Source organism: Argopecten irradians, chromosome 2, assembly GCF_041381155.1.
Source record: "Argopecten irradians isolate NY chromosome 2, Ai_NY, whole genome shotgun sequence".
Taxonomy (NCBI): domain Eukaryota; kingdom Metazoa; phylum Mollusca; class Bivalvia; order Pectinida; family Pectinidae; genus Argopecten; species Argopecten irradians.
Genome location: NC_091135.1, coordinates 65,704,988 through 65,724,324, shown reverse-complemented (window position 1 = coordinate 65,724,324; position 19,337 = coordinate 65,704,988). Strand labels below are relative to the sequence as shown.

General features: G+C 36.7%; 1 protein-coding gene across 3 annotated transcripts in view; it reads left to right on the top strand.

Annotated features, from left to right (window-relative positions):
* The first annotated feature begins 10,397 nt into the window (after nt 1-10,397).
* LOC138316241 (calbindin-32-like) overlaps nt 10,398-19,337 on the top strand; it is a 69,284-nt gene continuing 60,344 nt past the window's right edge. Inside the window, exon 1 of one of the 3 annotated variants that reach the window (XR_011207606.1) lies at nt 10,398-11,257. Coding sequence is in view for 2 of the 3 variants with exons in the window: in XM_069257852.1 (XP_069113953.1) it covers nt 11,140-11,257 (118 nt within the window). In the remaining variant the exon portion in view is untranslated. The remainder of the gene's footprint in view (nt 11,258-19,337) is intronic. The other 2 variants (XM_069257852.1, XM_069257853.1) reach the window with 2 other exon arrangements.

The following is a 19,337-nucleotide window of genomic DNA, read 5'->3' as shown; positions in this document are numbered from 1 at the left end:
ATGCATGTGTTTTTGTAAATATGGCGTATCGATTAGTCAGTATCGTCGTGTGAATAGTGATACTTTTAAAATGAAAAATGACAAAGAAATTCCCTACAAAAGGTCACAAGCTGTTCAGAAATACAGACATGCACTCGGCCTATAACATGGTTCAAATGTGATAGTTTGCTATCATTAAGTATCTATTTTAAACGTTCTAATTTTATGCAAACATTAATACTTCACTAGATCTCATCTTTTAATATTATCTCTTTATCATCTTGGTTCAATAATAGAAAGGCTAAAGCATAACCTCATGTATTTGTCTCAAACATGATGTCGGATTCAACGTCACACCAATGTAAGGATTTTATCATTGGTCAACGAAAGTATACCTGAAGGATAACGTTGTGTATAATTGAAAGCTATGAAAAATATTATGTTTTATAGAAGAGAAATGAATGTATCAAATTTTAAGTCGACATACTACACGCATCCAGAAATATATAATATAGCTCAGTATCCTACGCCGTGCAATTTAATGTATATTTCATATTAACTGTTTCACGGTTTAACCTTTCGGATTAGGTCATGGTGATAATTATTGTACAATTTTTTCCATCCAGCCGAGGATTCATCACGCCCTTATATCTGGAATACACCCAAAATTTTGTTCTCATTAATTTCTTAAGCTATTTCGATTTGTATGTTCGCTGATATAATATATGTTCGTAATCTACGAAAAGTCATTGGAGATATCTAAAAATGAATGTTTATTATTGATCGGCCAACACCAGTAAAGATTTGACAAAAATTGAAACCCCAACATTAACACACACCAAATTAAATTAAAACTGAAATAAGCCATGTGATAAGATGAAATATGATATCTACGTTTTTAGCATAAAAGGATTTATTCCAAATTGAGCAGTTTTAAGTGATAAAGACATTCATGATTCAGTTAATATTTGATGATCAAAATTTAAAACATAACATACTAGTATTGATAAATAGATATATTTAACGATTCAAGGAATATTTTTTGTGATTTAATTGATATGAAACCCGAAATACATCAAGGTCAAAGTATAACTGAAGGTGAGTATTGTAAGACTAAAAAAATAACAACAGGTAACAAAAAGAAACAGTTATTTGTGTTTTTTACTAAGACTCCATGGTAACAAAAAAAGAAATAAAAAAAGGAAGGTCCACAATAGGAAATGGCACAACTAGTGCAGAAAGTTTCATTGAGCTGCATTCAATGGTTTTAGAGTTATAACACAGAAACAAAAAGAAATTGTAATTTGATATTTTGACTTAGTTTCCATGGTAATATAAATAATAACGAATGTGTGCAATAGTAAAAGGCACATTTTGGGGCACTTGTCTAATGTAAACAGAAAGTTTTAAGAGCTGCGTTGAACGGGGTTCGAGTAATAGCCCGGAAAACAATATCGGATGGACGGACGGATGGAGCCCAATTTAATATCCCCCGCGAAACGCGTTTGCTGGTGATAATAAACAACATGATATTGCATTGTGTGTAGTAAATTAAGGATTCTTAGGAAAGAGACTATCTAGCATACAAAAGCAATTGAATTAAATTGCTGCACTGATAATTTCACATTTTTTTTAATGTAATGAATGATGTAGTGCTGAACTCGTCAAGATGTAAGCATCGTTTGGTCGGATGTACGTACATCATGGCCTGTGGGACGATTACAAACAGAAGGCTCTAATGAGAACGATACCTCTGGGAATTTTAAACAAAATGTGTGGAAACACAGCAATGATGTTGTTACAAAATCATATCGGAACCATCTAGGATGAATTTGTTTCTGGAAAATACAATATTAAATGTCCATTTGTATAATATTTATGAGTTAGGTAGTACTATATTTCTTAAATATTGTATTCAATTTCACAAGACCAATGCAAAATCATGATTTCTAATTTCTAAGAAACTGGTTTCTTTTTACTCGTTTATTCAAAAACAAACTCCGTGAAGAGAAATGAAATCGTCTCTTAGTACATATAATATACAACGGCCTTGAGTTTACGACCCATGTAAAAATATATTCATTGCCTCTATTTAAAGTTATATTTCATGCTAATTTCACTGTACCGATATGTCGTTTAAACATTGATATTGGAACATGGACATTAACTTGATGTTTAAGACTTGATGTTTTCCCCAAAAGCATATGTCGGCCTATAAGACAGCCGAAATCTAGGGATCATATATTCCTGGTTTTGAATAAAGCGCCTTCAATCACTGCCATGTTCAGTACCTTTAGGTTTTGTCGGAATTCCGAATCGTATCACGTGACTGAGTTCCACACGACTGCACGTGGTGATCCAGTTAACTAGCTTAAGCGCAGATGTTTTAAGTTTTCTTTTTTGCTAATATTAGCAAATCGTGCTGGTATATGTCCACAGAGCGAGTATTCGAAACATCTAATTCACACATTGCCGTAATTCAATAATGTGTATATCAAATATTGTAATGTGGGAGCAGTATTTTCTTTGTAGATCCAATCTGCTGAGGTCGACCATATGTCTTGGTTTCACAACTCTCTTGTTACTTCGAGATGTCGGCGACGATGTTCGGAAGAGTTCGGAATGATTCGGTATCTTTCGAGCCTATTTTTTACGTGTAAACGCTAAAAAGATTTTTTACTTTTATAATCAAAATACTTCCAGTGCTGCATCTTTAAAAAAAGTGGTAAAAATAAAAAGTTTAAACCTCGGACAGAAGGAGAAAAATGTGTATAACACTTAAGCAGTTTTCACTATAACAAAAAGAGATAAAGTGATAGACCATAAAACTTTTACAGAAAAGTATGAGTATGTAGGTGATTTCTATTGGAATAAGTTTCATAGCTGTAGGATTGCAATAAACCCACAACTTCTACTTGGTTTTATAGTCTGTTAAATTAATAGCCATGCCAGTATACTGAATATTTCACAGTCAATCGTTGGTATTGTCTAAACTCCAATATACCTATGAAAGATATATAATGTCCTTTACAGTGGTTGTTGCTACAAGACTAGTGTAAGCGAGTGAGGAGAAGCCATAGAAACCGTTTGATATCAATTGGTCGCGCAGATATGACCTTTATGATCTTTCCGAAAACGAACGCATCTCAACCTCAATCTTTTAACAATGGCACTTTCTTCGATAGGAAGAGAATGTATTGTATCTTTCTTTCCAAGCAATATCATGGTCTTCGTGTTGCTGTATATGAAATTTAATATTTTAGCGAACAAAAGTAATTTATCTTCAAGTGAATGTTTATTTCACATAGAAATATTGCATGTGTACAGTCGCTGGTGTGTATAAAAGTGAAGGGATATTTTCCAATTTTCATATTGAAGATTTAAAGTCAAAGAAAAGATATAATTTTGCTTTTATAGTTATGAACAGCTACCCAACTAATAAAAGTACCTACAGTTGTTTTCTGTACAGCTCAGGTGTGATGGGGTCCATATTACGAAGGAGAATGATGAATACCAAGCCAAACCGAACTGATCATGCTGATGATGGGTACGACTCCTGATGGATGGAGTCAACCTAAAAGTTGTGAATTATATGATCCCCATCCCAAGGGGCTGTTGGAGGGGCCAAAAGGGTAAAAATTGACGAATATTTCAAAAATCTTCTCCACTCACAGATGTGGTAGAATCAAATACTCTTCATAGATAGAAAGGTCGCAAGGCCCTCTACAATATTGTGAATTATATAACTCTGGGGTCTCATGTTTCCAACTGGGGAGGGGGTAAGTTTACTGTAGTTTATATAGTGAAAACACGTTTGAGCATCAGTTGGTCATTTATAATAGGATATTAGTCAAATGTTGTCAGAGTTATCCCTATGAGATGACCATTGAATTATTTTACCACATTTTCCAGAGTGGCGGGGCCAAAAGAGGTCAAATTGGCAAACATTTCAAAAATCTTTCTTCTGTATTCACAGATTTGATGGAACCAAATAATCTTCATAGATCAAAAAGTGGAAATTATAAAATCAATGACTGACTTCTAGTTTAAGCATAAGGTTCGGTAACATAATACACTAACTATCAAAATGAAGGAAAAAAATTAATTTAGCACTCAGGTGACCGTCAAGGCCACTTGGGCCTCTTTTTAGTTTATTAGATATCTCTAGCTTTGCAAATCGATATGTTGTCTACATATAACATACTCGCAACACACCGCATGCATGAGAGGCCGTCCTTACATGACCATAGCTGTTAATAGGACGTTAATTAATCAAACAAACAAACAAAAAAGTCTACATATACTTACACCTATAGGTTCCTATTCATTTGTGTAGTATGTATGATTTTATTTTGTTTTTTGGGTTTTTTTTCTGTTTTTTCTTTATTAATGGCTGCAAAGTCAATCTGGGTTACCTCCGCTTACCAATATTATTATTACTTTATGATAAGCTGTTCATAAATCAATCAAAATTCACGTACAATATGTATCTAAGGCTACCAAAAATAAACAACTAACTAGGCAATAAACGTATCAACACTGTGTGGTCGTGATTAAAAGATTTATCATAATATAGTTTGTACACGTGTAATTAGAATGGCGCCAACTTGTTGATAATATCTTCTCAGCAATGTCCTAACACTAAATTATTTTTTTCTTTTTATAGGACTTTAATTAATGAAACAAACAATATTGAATCGGACATATCACCAAGACAAAAGTGATAAATTGTACAAAATGTAGTGATAATTAAATATTCTAGAGACTGTTGGTCCGTCTAACGTGTAATATATCAAAGAGAATCTAAAAATCTACAGTGTATCTGATTAGTTCACTAACGTTTCTTGTCAGGTGAATCCACGTAATCTATCTATTGCTCAAGCTATGAATGCTATAATGCTTTATCATGACTTTTGTACCTGCTGCCCCTATTGCATTATCGTAAGATGCGACTAAATTTAGGGTCTTATCTATTCTCTTCTTCCTTTTACCCCCATTTTTGTTTTTAAGCTTGCACTAAGGCTTTAAAACATTGGAACTATTTGATATGTTTATATGGCGTTATTATACTGAAGCATGCAATCAAAGTCTCCGAGCAATACAACCTCCCAACAAGAGAGTAAATTGACATGTCAATATGGTAGTAGAGCGGATACGTGTTTTGTCTATCTTGGTCAGTAGAAAAGATCATTTAAATTTCCTCAATAAAGCATTGTGATTACATGTATCCATACTCCTAATGATGTGACAAGTTCGTGTAAGGTGATAGTGTGTATGTGAAAGAGTAGATGTACAGTAGAATTTAATCTGCTAAATAGCTGTTACCAAGTGATATCGCCAAACTTGCAATACCAAGTATGGTATGAAGACGGACGAGAAAAGTAATTGCTCCTGTGTGGTTTTGGTGGCTTCCTCCTGTAACTTCGTTGCTGCCGTTATCGTTCTGTTCAGTAGCACTGTGTCGTTGACATAGCTGCACTGCTGATACCGCAACGTCGCGATGTTAATGAAAGTTGCAGCCTCCGATAAATGCTGCTGACAGTTTGGCCTAGGGTTGAGTGCCTTTTTTGTCTGTTGTAAAGGATAGACATCTATCACATCAACACGTTTCTATCCCTCCCTAAGTAACATATACAATAATCAAATAATGCCAAGCACACAAACTCTTCACAGAAAACAAAATTGAAAACTGTCTATAATAAGTTGAATGCCTTAGTTCAGTGTCAATAACACACCGAATTCAAAATAGATAAGGCCCGTAGAAGTATCTATAAGTGATATAACATCTTGAAATCAGCAAATGAGACTAAAGTAGAAACGAGAAAAAGTTTGAAGAGATGGTGACATGCTCATGGAAACTATTACGTCACATATTCGGACTCAATCAACCACTTCCAGAATGACAAGTGCTTAGTAATCGTGCAGCAACAGGTCTAATTGAGGTACCACATATGGCGTAGACCTTGTTGGCATTGACTGTCTTCGTGTTCGAACTGTCAGTAAGCCAAAATAAGGAATCTTAATGAATGCAACGCTATAATGAGTGCACATGTTGGCATGTAAAAGCGAAATCCTTGATTTAAGCGGCTTTAAGAACAAAATTATGTTGTTCTGTTGTCAAATATTATTGATGGGATTTGATTTACTTTATGTCCTACCTAACGTTCTCGATTGGAAATGGGTTGTTGAATGTCTTAGCTCAATATATGTTTAAATGATATTTAAATGAATCACTGGTGATCCGGTTGGAAATATTTAAAGTCAAAATAGTAGCAATTTTCAAAGCAAATTAAAATTAAAACACTATATATTGTCCAAGAAATATTTCCAAAACAAAATGTCATCGCAATTTGTATGGACTCCACAACAGATGCATGATGTTAAGCACGTTCATATATATTCTATTATCCTACGGTTGTATCTGTCTTTGACTAGTCAGTTAGACTTCGTGGCATGAACCGAAAATTTACAATGATGAAATGACATTTCAATTGTATGATTTAAAAGAAGCATTACACGGAGACAAGACAACAGGCATGAAACTGTCTTCTAAAACAACTTAACACGCATCAAGCACAGCGCATCACACTCAAGTGTTTAATATACTCAAATAATTCCATTATGTAAGTTTGAAATGATTTCCTATATGATACCTCAAATAAAACCAGTATAATGTCAGTATAAATAAACAGTACAGTACATGTAAAAAGAAATATTCAAAAAGGATTTTAACTCTTATGACTTTTCACCTTGAAGTATATGTAATGCCATAATCTGTTTTATATTTAGACTGCATTAAAACTGGACGGAAAAAGAAGGAAATATAATACCCATGACAACACAAGATGAACTACTTTGGTTCAGTATCACACAAACGAATGCATGTTCTTAATATTTCTAAAGGAAACCACAACGATACTAAGATTTCGTTACTGAGCAGCAATAACAGCTATTCAAAAGTGAACATGAGCACATAAACGTTTAAGCCTGTTTGTATTCTTCTTGAGGTTGGTTTACATAGCATAACCTGTTCTAGATGTAGTCAGATCAGCATTGTTACCTTGTAAAAACAGAAGAAATCTGATACATGTGACATTATTGTAGTTCAGATGAACGTAACAATATGTGCTCCGCATCAAGCCAATGAATGCTTGTCTCTATATAATATTTATTTGATGGTAGCCATTATGTTACGTATAGGATTACCCACGTGTTTATATTGATTGGCAATTACAATGATTTTACCACAGAGAACATACATTGTCTCATTCGTGTACCTACATTCAACCTACCAGTATATATCACCAAAACAACGAAAACATGTTTATGCACGTGCTGTGTTATAGGGAATAAAATGGCTGTACAAATGCTATCAAAATAATTTTAAATATTTCCAGGGCTAAAACTTAACACAATATTATAAATTACATCAAAACTTTTGAAGGATGATGTTATCTGTATGTTTGTAACAAAAATATTTTTCTAATGGTTGAAGGTTTGTTATGGCTTGGCTAAATAAAGTTTCTAAAAGAACAATATTTTCCATGATCAGGTCAACGGTGAAAGGTAAAACATTTTAATCGATATTAGACGGTAACAGCTGGGACACAGCAGAAATACCGATCTGGACGAGGTATTTGCCATCGATTCTCTTAAACTGTAAATAGTTGGAGGAGTTTGCTATCAATATTACCTACTGTACCATCTAACAGTTGTATGCAATAACAGAATTCAGAAGTAAGGTTTCATATAAGATGTCGTTTAATTTTCGAAACATTTTGTTTGGCTTGAACATGCAGGTAAAGTGTATAAGTGTACCAGCTGACTGATGAATGGAAGTGAAAGATAAATTATTTTGGAATCTACTTCAGTTTTGATCTTTCTATTGCGTGTTCGCACCACTGTACAAGGAACTAAAGTTTGAAGAAAAATGATTGCTCCATCATAATGCTTTGGAAATATTGCGTGGAATGACTAGCTGGTTCCCATGTACATAGCCAGTATAATGTCACCGGGAGGATTTGTGCAGTCAATGTAATCTGAAAAATCATGAAAACGTTTAAGCCTTCCTTATCCAACACTCAAAACATAAAGCTTGAATTGGAGAAAAACCAAACAGTAACATATAAAAGAAACGTGTTCATGAGTAAGAAATATCCAAAATTCCATCGTGCTTGTGATCCTGTTCGGGGACATCTGGTGCTTTAGTTACATCCTGCCTATAAAACAATCAGTCATCAAAGTATTCAATAACAATCACATATGCACACTTAAATTACAGTGAGACGATCTTGAGCTTTATCTTACTAAAATACCAAACATTGGTGTCGTTTAAAGTACAACCGTAGGAGTTGTTGACCAACGTTCTAGCGATATAGTTTATAGCTATGACACACATTGACCGGCAGAGATATCTATCTGTTACACAAACACTTGTATTAGCATGATTACGTATTTACGTTGCATGTGAAACGCTGTTGACTCTATTGAATTATTGATTATCGGTGGTTCATATCTTCGGCTCTCTCTGCAGTGTTTACCAAAGCCATTAACGTGGTACAGTACCTCCGGTACTTGTCAAAACAATATGAATATTAATATAATCGTCACTGATGCAAATGCAAAACCAGCAAGAAAGAATACGTCACAAAAACAACATCCACTTAGTATTATAATCCTTGTGAATAAGAGATCATGAAACTTCAGTGAAGCTACATGTAGGCTAAATGCAAGAAAAGGGATACGGACTCTTAAAACTGGCGTTGTTCCTTCAAAACATTACAAGATATAACAGACATAAAAACACGAACTACAGCCTTTAGACAGTCCATCATTGGAAGATGCAGGGGAAGGTAGGTCTTACCTAGCTTATGTTTGGTGTTGATATGTCTCTCAGTACAAGAAAACCAAGTCAAAAATGCTAACAAAATGGATTTGTTTAAAGTAGTGATAAAACATATAGCGCCTTCCTCATGTAACTAACCTTTTTCGGGTCTTCAAAACTAACTCAGGAATTCACGGCTGCAGCTATGCTGACTAAACTAACTTACAAAATGTTTGCGTGAGAAGTATACGTGAGGACAAGTATCGACTACGTCACCTTGTGAAAGAAAATGATGCAAACGGAAGTTAAAGGAACAAATGTCACAGAATTACCAGAACTGCCTCTTCAGAAGTGTAATAAAAGTGTCAACGATAATTCATTTTAGAACAGACTTGACCGGTTATGGTCATAAGAGCCGAACTAATCCTATTACACGACCACAGTAGGACATTCAGGACTTAACTTGGTAGGTCATGGAGGGGCAGAATGAAAAAGACAGAAACATAAAACCTAGGTCTTGTCTAAGTATATTCTTCCTTTCATATACTCTGAACTGAATGTTCATTTCATATAAGGTTTGATAAAACGAGTCCCATGTGACAAGTGTACCATATTACCATTTTAGTAAAGACATTCCTGACGTCAAGTGATGATGTCACAATGGATTTTCTGCTCGACACAGCCTATGAATTACTATCCAGGTAATAATACAGTAGTGACATACACAAAACTGTTAAATTAGTGAAGTCATCGGATATCAGCCGAACTACGTGACGAATTAAAGTAGTAATTGAATCTTAAAATTAAACAAGCTGCAGCAAAACATGATAATCCCACTGTATTACTATCTGATGCCTATCTAGATAGAGATTGGTGATTTGAGCTAGATAAGATTTTATTTTGGTTCTAATAGAGAAATTGGGAGGTCCTAAATAGTATAACGCACAACTAGGCACTAGTATAATGTATACAGAGAGTTCCATGGAACTTAGTTGACCGGTTTTGAAGTTATATTCCGGAAAAGCATCTAGCGCAACCCAAATTTAATGTTCTCCGCAAATGCAGTTCGCGGGGGTTATCACCATTGGATCCTAGAAAATATAAAGGGTTACATATCCCATTTGTGCAATTAACGCTAAGCAAAGAGGGAGTAAGAACACTGGTTTGCCCGATGTCATTATAATGTCACCTGGTGGGGTGCGCTGTTCATCGTCTTTTGCAGTATTGGCAGAGATAGCACTATAAAATTGGTATTAATATCCACTGTTAGGAGATACATCATAGCACATACAATAGGGAGGATGCCCTTAAATTACCTTAGCTGATAACAGAGTATTAGGCCTAAATGTATTGCTTAGATAATATAATATATGTGTTGTATTGTTAGTGAATGATATGGTGTGCTGAAACTATAAAAATGTAGGAACAAATACAAAAATAGTAATGCTGACACAAATACGTGTTGGGACGAGTAGAGACAGTAATAATCCATTAATGATATGTTTTAGTATTGCATAATTCTTGGCTTATCTAGAAGATTATATTACAAACTGAACATTTATCGATAAGCTTAGGGCATCACAATAATTCATTATGTACAGGTGAGATACATTCACACGGCATAACAACAATATTTCACGGACAATACTTATCAATAACGTGATCAATACCTCATCATAACAATGGTATGTATACACATTTCAATGTCACAAAGTTTTCTTACTCACTACCACCAGACGGTTGCTTATTCAATAACTTTTTCTTTTCAAAAAACTGGAAATAACAACTAGCACGCTAGCACACATGTGAGACTTCAGGTACAGCCGTCAACATCACGCTTCGGAGACAAATATCCGATAGCGTGAATTTTACCATCTGTATACTCCAGCAATATTAGCTGCTGACGACTGAATGGTGGGATTACCATGAGAGCAAAGGTATTACTTTGTGTCGCTAGAGCTACTGATGAGGATCACATCCTTTGTTATAATGTCTGTGAATCCGTCAGCCTGAGACATATATAAAAAACAGCATTGTTCAGTGACTATATACATTGCATATGTAAACAGTTTCTCATTCTATGAATCTAAATTCGATACATCCACCTGTTACTTGGATTACCTTTCTGCGCCTGCGCGAACATTATTGAATTCTGTTTCAGCAACTTGTGTACATGTGATCCGTAGCAGTTTCCGACTAGTAACATTACTGTGAGTGTCACCTTCACGCAACTCTTTTGAAGAGGCTCAAAAGCTAACCAAGTTGGAAATACTAATTTGAGATTTTCATTTCTCACACCAAATTCGCTGAATTATTTTTTGGGGGAAATATAAAGAATGGCAGCCACCGCCGACGGGAATTTCTTGAGACAATTTCGGGATTTGAATACGAGAGAGTTTAAGCAGATCACAGCTAACCAGTTCATGGACGTTTGGCATCACTACGATTCAAACGGTAAGTGGCCTTCACTGTTCTTTCCAATGCATTACAAGTGTGACTAATTATTATGAAGTGCATGACTAATTGTAAAAAAAAACAAAACAAAAAAAACATAAAGATATTAGAAATGGAATTTCTACTTGACACACATTAAGCTTGTTTGTTTGATTATTTTAACGGACACATTAAGCCAGCAACCGCCCATTTATATCAATTATGTATACTTTATACAAAGTAAAATATAGCGTTAAAAACGTAAGCCAAGATAAATGCGAGCAATTGGTATGTATGCGTTTTTATGGTTAATGGAAGGAAACGTCGCTTTAGGCTACATTGCTAAATGTCAAACATTGAAATGAATTTATTCTGAAATAATGCATTAAGTTCATGGTAGACATCTCGATATCCTTCTTTAATAGCCCATTAAAATAAAGGGAGTCTATGTGAAGTTGACAAAGATAATAAATAACAAATTTATTGATTTTTGCTGCGTAAACTGTAACTGGTATTCAAAGGACAAGACAACTTCCTTATGATAAAATAAAATGAAATGTGCCTTTTATTCCTAAATAGAAAATATTTGTTCTGACAAAGAGTCGTCGAACTCAGTAAATAGATTACAGTGACGATTCTTTTGTGTTCCTGTTATGCTTAGGATGAAAGGCCAGAGTAACGTGCATGTCCTTTTGTTCTTCATAAAATTATCAATAATTCATAGTCACGGAAAATGGATCTATATGGAATTAAAGGTATATATACGAATACTTTCCCTAAGAAAATAGTTATAACAGCAATATCATTTGAAACAAAGGAAGTATTTTCAGAAACCTTGATTGAGTATTTATGCATATAGATTACCGTGTAACTTGTCTACAAAAAACACTAATTAATTTGTGTTTTATAAACAAATAACTTCACTTGAGTACCTCAACTATGAAATATGGCAATCGATTTGAAAAGAAGCTTCAAAGTCCTGCAGATATTGCAAAGGTGGGAAAAACTCAATATCTGATTGTTCGAAGTATCCCCATTACTGAATGACGTGACCTACTTTTCATTTCTGTTCTGCTCGTCTATAAAAAGTCGATCAGATAAAACGTGTTGACAAGTGGAACTGATCCGAATGTAACATATTGTGATAGTTTTACTGCCGTAGGTTGTTGAGAGTAGGTATTGATGTTCATCCACCGTACCAAAGATACTGTCCATGGCTATCAGAGGGATCAATCTCTCATCCGACACACCTGGAAACAGGTCCTGATGCAATCTCCGAACATCAGGGGAAAATCAGTTTTATAAACAATGCTCAATGGTTCCATCGTTTCATACTTTGTATGTGTTAACTCTCGCTGCTTTCATTTCCATTATCGGTAATATACCTGATAACGTAAGATAAGTGAAATACATTTATTATGATGAACAACAGTAATGGGATGAGGTTAGTAGTGGCCCCCACTTTTAATAAACAATCTTACTTAATGTGTCTTCCTGTTTATTGGAGAATTGAAATGTAACAACAAACGGAATTTCAGGGATATTGGTGAATAAATATCTATGAAATGTTTTGTTTATATCTGAAACATTACAGCATTTTATAACTTTTACTAAGAACCTCATTCAAGAGTAATTTTTGCTGGAAGTGAAATAGGTGAACAAGCGTTCATAGGCGTCGAGTGGTTCTGGTGTCTTTTACCATTAGCCCTGTACTGCGGAGTTCGGGACGTTTATGGAGCAATTAATGTAACCAAGTACCCGCTTATCCATTGCATTTCACCAACATAAACTCATACATGCCTTTATCATGCCTTAAACAATAAACGGTTTAAACCAAACTATACACGTTTATTGCTGATCAAGTTTGTTTTATGCTTATAAATCATTATGTTGCTGTTAATCTAATAAACTTTTTTTTGCAAGAAAAACATCTTGAGTAGCAGTATAAATGCTTCGGAATCATGTCACATTAGTTATCTGTCCTTCCATTTGCCATAACTATTATTTAGTCAATGATGTTTTAGAAAATGCTTACGCGAATATTTTGACAATGAACCCAGTATAGGATTTGCCTCAGTTTAAGTTGATCATTGATTAAATGGTTTATTTCACTCCCTGTTTAAAGGATCCACATTGAAAACAATTTAACATTTCAGCAGTATTGACAATAACTACTAAACGGTTATACAAACGTTTGTTTTTTCAATTATTACATTCATATAGCATATAAAGCCCGTTACCAGCTAGATTGACACACCATTGAACAAGGGTCATCGTGAGAGACTAATGCTGTAAGTCGAAAGTCGATATACAAACATGCTGCCGGAGGATAAATAAAGAAATATTATATTTCTGTAGTATTGGTGAATTAATCAATAATAGTGTATAGGTCACTATGGACCAGAGCTTGAGGTAGTACACACCGAATCGGATATTTCAACGCGATCGCGATGAATTAACGCCCTTTAAAGCTACGTCCGGAAATGTATCCAGGAAACCTCCGCATTCAGTTCTGTGTAGTGAGCTGAATTTTTACAAGTTTATACAGACTCCGCCTTCAGAGTTTCTGTCTAGTGAACTTGTACAAGTTTATACAGACTCCGCTTTCAGAGTATCTGTCTAGTGAATTTGAACAAGTTTATTTGTTTATTTGTTTGATTATTTTAATGTCCTATTAACAGCCAAGGTCATGTAAGGACGGCCCCTCATGTATGCAGTGTGTAGTTTGTGTGAACTGAGAGGTGCGTGTTTTGGGAGACTGGTATGTTCGTGTTGTGTTTTCTTGTATAGTGGAACTCTTGCCCTTTTTATAGTGCTATATCAGTGAAGCATGTCGCCGAAGACACAAGCAACACACAGCATCCGTTCACATTATACTAACAACGGGCGAACCAGTCGTCCCGCTCCCTTTAACTGAGCGCTTATAGACTTTGGTGTGTCTCGGCAAGGGGACAGAACCCAGAGCCTTCCTCACAGGGGTGAACGCTCAACAAAAGGCCAAATGTGAGGCGGTGCCAAGGGAGGCATTAGGAATGATAAAGTCAGTTAGGAAGAAGAGAAAAGATAAGATCCTAATTTAGTCGCCTTTTACGATCATGCAAATAGGGCAGTAGGCACAATTCTAACGCTCTACCTGCAGGGCCAGAACAAGTTTATACAAGTTTATACAGACTCCGCCTTCAGAGTTTCTGTATAGTGAATTTGTGCAAGTTTATACAGACTCCGTCATTAGAGTTTCTATAAAGTGAATTTGTACAAGTTTATACAGACTCCGCCTTCAGAGTTTCATTCTAGTGATTTTTTACAAGTTTATATTGACTCCTCCTTTAGAGTTTCTGTCTAATGATTTTGTACAAGTTTATGCAGACTCCGCCTTCAGTGTTTCTCTGTAGTGAATTTGTGCAAGTTTCTACACACTCCGCCTTTAGAGTTTTTGTATAGTGAATTTGTACAAGTTTATACAGACTCCGCCTTCATAGTTTCTGTATAGTGATTTTGTACAAGAGTATACTGACTCCTCCTTCAGAGTTTCGGTATAGTGATTTTGTACAAGTTTATACAGACGCCGCCTTCAGAGTTCTGTCTAGTTAAGATCTACATCGGTTTATTAAGTAAATTACCTAACTTTATTCACCATGGTTAAAACATCGCATTCCATCGCGTCACCTTTATTAACTTTGGGTGGGGTGTGTTGCTTGGTGTCTTCGGCAGCATGCTTCAGTGATATAGCACTATGAAATGGGCAATAGTTCCACTATACAAGAAGACAAAACACGAATCTAGTATCTAGTTATACAGCAGAAGGGTGTTGGTATCTAGTGATACAGCAGTAGGGTGTTGGTATCTAGTGATACAGCACTAGGATGTTGGTATCTAGTGATACAGCAGTAGGGTGTTGGTATCTAGTAATACAACAGTAGAATGTTGGTATCTAGTGATAGAGCAGTAGAATGTTGGTATCTAGTGATAGAGCAGTAGAATGTTGGTATCTAGTGATACAGCAGTAGGATGTTGGTATCTAGTGATAGAGCAGTAGGGTGTTGGTATCTAGTGATACAACAGTAGAATGTTGGTATCTAGTGATACAGCAGTAGAATGTTGGTATCTAGTGATACAGCAGTAGGATGTTGGTATCTAGTGATAGAGCCGATAGAGCAGTAGGGTGTTGGTATCTAGTAATACAACAGTAGAATGTTGGTATCGAGTGATACAACAGTAGGATGTTGGTATCTAGTGATACAGCAGTAGGATGTTGGTATCTAGTGATACAGCAGTAGGATGTTGGTATCTAGTGATACAGCAGTAGGATGTTGGTATCTAGTGATACAACAGTAGGATGTTGGTATCTAGTGATACAGCAGTAGGATGTTGGTATCTAGTGATACAGCAGTAGGATGTTGGTATCTAGTGATACAGCAGTAGGATGTTGGTATCTAGTGATAAGTGTAGGTGTTGGTATCTAGTGATACAGCAGTAGGATGTTGGTATCTAGTGATACAGCAGTAGGGTGTTGGTATCTAGTGATATAACCGTAAGATGTTGGTATCTAGTGATACAGCAGTAGGATGTTGGTATCTAGTGATACAGCAGTAGGGTGTTGGTATCTAGTGATACAGCAGTAGGGTGTTGGTATCTAGTGATACAACAGTAGGGTGTTGGTATCTAGTGGTACAGCAGTAGGGTATTGATATCTAGTGGTACAGCAGTAGGGTGTTGGTATCTAGTGGTACAGCAGTAGGGTGTTGGTATCTAGTGGTACAGCAGTAGGGTGTTGGTATCTAGTGATACAGCAGTAGGGTGTTGGTATCTAGTGATACAACAGTAGGGTGTTGGTATCTAGTGATACAGCAGTAGGATGTTGGTATCTAGTGACTACAGCAGTAGGGTGTTGGTATCTAGTGTATCTAGTATACAGCAGTAGGGTGTTTGGTATCTAGTGATACAGCACTAGGATGTTGGTATCTAGTGTACAGCAGTAGGGTGTTGGTATCTAGTGATACAACAGTAGGGTGTTTTTATCTAGTGATACAGCAGTAGGATGTTGGTATCTAGTACTACAGCAGTAAGGTGTTGGTATCTAGTGATACACCAGTAGGGTATTGGTATCTAGTGGTACAGCAGTAGGATGTTGGTATCTAGTGGTACAGCAGTAGGGTGTTGGTATCTAGTGATACAGCAGTAGTGTGTTGGTATCTAGTGATACAGCAGTAGGATGTTGGTATCTAGTGATACAGCACTAGGATGTTGGTATCTAGTGATACAGTAGTAGGATGTTGGTATCTAGTGATACAGTAGTAGGGTGTTGGTATCTAGTGATACAGCACTAGGATGTTGGTATCTAGTGATACAGCAGTAGGATGTTGGTATCTAGTGATACAACATTAGGATGTTGGTATCTAGTGATACAGTAGTAGGATGTTGGTATCTAGTGATACAGTAGTAGGGTGTTGGTATCTAGTGATACAGCAGTAGGGTGTTGGTATCTAGTGATACAGCAGTAGGGTGTTGGTATCTAGTGATACAGCAGTAGGATGTTGGTATCTAGTGATACAGCAGTAGGGTGTTGGTATCTAGTGATACAGCAGTAGGGTGTTGGTATCTAGTGGTACAGCAGTATGGTGTTGGTATCTAGTGATACAGCACTAGGATGTTGGTATCTAGTGATACAGTAGTAGGATGTTGGTATCTAGTGATACAGTAGTAGGGTGTTGGTATCTAGTGATACAGCACTAGGATGTTGGTATCTAGTGATACAGCAGTAGGATGTTGGTATCTAGTGATACAGCAGTAGGATGTTGGTATCTAGTGATACAGCAGTAGGGTATGTTGGTATCTAGTGATACAACAGTAGGATGTTGGTATCTAGTGATACAGCAGTAGTGTGTTGGTATCTAGTGATACAGCAGTAGGGTGTTGGTATCTAGTGATACAGCAGTAGGATGTTGGTATCTAGTGATACAGCAGTAGGATGTTGGTATCTAGTGATACAGCAGTAGGGTGTTGGTATCTAGTGATACAGCAGTAGGATGTTGGTATCTAGTGATACAGCAGTAGGATGTTGGTATCTAGTGATACAGCAGTAGGGTGTTGGTATCTAGTGATACAGCAGTAGGGTGTTGGTATCTAGTGATACAGCAGTAGGATGTTGGTATCTAGTGATACAGCAGTAGGATGTTGGTATCTAGTGATACAGCAGTAGGGTGTTGGTATCTAGTGATACAGCAGTAGGGTGTTGGTATCTAGTGATACAACAGTAGGATGTTGGTATCTAGTGATACAACAGTAGGGTGTACTAGTGTACAACAGTAGGTGTTGGTATCTAGTGATACAGCAGTAGGGTGTTGGTATCTAGTGATACAGCAGTAGGGTGTTGGTATCTAGTGATACAACAGTAGGATGTTGGTATCTAGTGATACAACAGTAGGGTGTTGGTATCTAGTGATACAGCAGTAGGATGTTGGTATCTAGTGATACAACAGTAGGGTGTTGGTATCTAGTGATACAGCAGTAGGGTGTTGGTATCTAGTGATACAGCAGTAGGGTGTTGGTATCTAGTGATACAGCAGTAGGGTGTTGGTATCTAGTGATACAGCAGTAGGATGTTGGTATCTAGTGATACAGCAGTAGGGTGTTGGTATCTAGTGATACAGCAGTAGGTGTTGGTATCTAGTGATACAGCAGTAGATGTTGGTATCTAGTGATACAGCAGTAGGTGTTGTGTATCTAGTGATACAGCAGTAGGATGTTGGTATCTAGTGATACAGCAGTAGGATGTTGGTATCTAGTGATACAGCAGTAGGATGTTGGTATCTAGTGATACAGCAGTAGGGTGTTGGTATTATCTAGTGATATACAGCAGTAGGATGTTGGTATCTAGTGATACAGCAGTAGGTGTTGTATCTAGTGATACAGCAGTAGGTGTTGGTATCTAGTGATACAGCAGTAGGGTGTTGGTATCTAGTGATACAGCAGTAGGGTGTTGGTATCTAGTGATACAGCAGTAGGATGTTGGTATCTAGTGATACAGCAGTAGGATGTTGGTATCTAGTGATACAGCAGTAGGGTGTTGGTATCTAGTGATACAGCAGTAGGATGTTGGTATCTAGTGATACAGCAGTAGGGTGTTGGTATCTAGTGATACAACAGTAGGATGTTGGTATCTAGTGATACAGCAGTAGGATGTTGGTATCTAGTAATACAACAGTAGGATGTTGTATCTAGTGATACAGCAGTAGGGTGTTGGTATCTAGTGATACAACAGTAGGATGTTGGTATCTAGTGATACAACAGTAGGATGTTGGTATCTAGTGATACAGCAGTAGGATGTTGGTATCTAGTGATACAGCAGTAGGGTGTTGGTATCTAGTGATACAGCAGTAGGGTGTTGGTATCTAGTGATACAGCAGTAGGGTGTTGGTATCTAGTGATACAGCAGTAGGGTGTTGGTATCTAGTGATACAGCAGTAGGGTGTTGGTATCTAGTGATACAGCAGTAGGGTGTTGGTATCTAGTGATACAGCAGTAGGGTGTTGGTATCTAGTGATACAGCAGTAGGATGTTGGTATCTAGTGATACAGCAGTAGGGTGTTGGTATCTAGTGATACAGCAGTAGGGTGTTGGTATCTAGTGGTACAGCAGTAGGGTGTTGGTATCTAGTGGTACAGCAGTAGGGTGTTGGTATCTAGTGATACAGCAGTAGGGTGTTGGTATCTAGTGATACAGCAGTAGGGTGTTGGTATCTAGTGATACAGCAGTAGGGTGTTGGTATCTAGTGATACAGCAGTAGGGTGTTGGTATCTAGTGATACAGCAGTAGGGTGTTGGTATCTAGTGATACAGCAGTAGGGTGTTGGTATCTAGTGATACAGCAGTAGGGTGTTGGTATCTAGTGATACAGCAGTAGGGTGTTGGTATCTAGTGATACAGCAGTAGGGTGTTGGTATCTAGTGATACAGCAGTAGGGTGTTGGTATCTAGTGATACAGCAGTAGGGTGTTGGTATCTAGTGATACAGCAGTAGGGTGTTGGTATCTAGTGATACAGCAGTAGGGTGTTGGTATCTAGTGATACAACAGTAGTGTGTTGGTATCTAGTGATACAGCA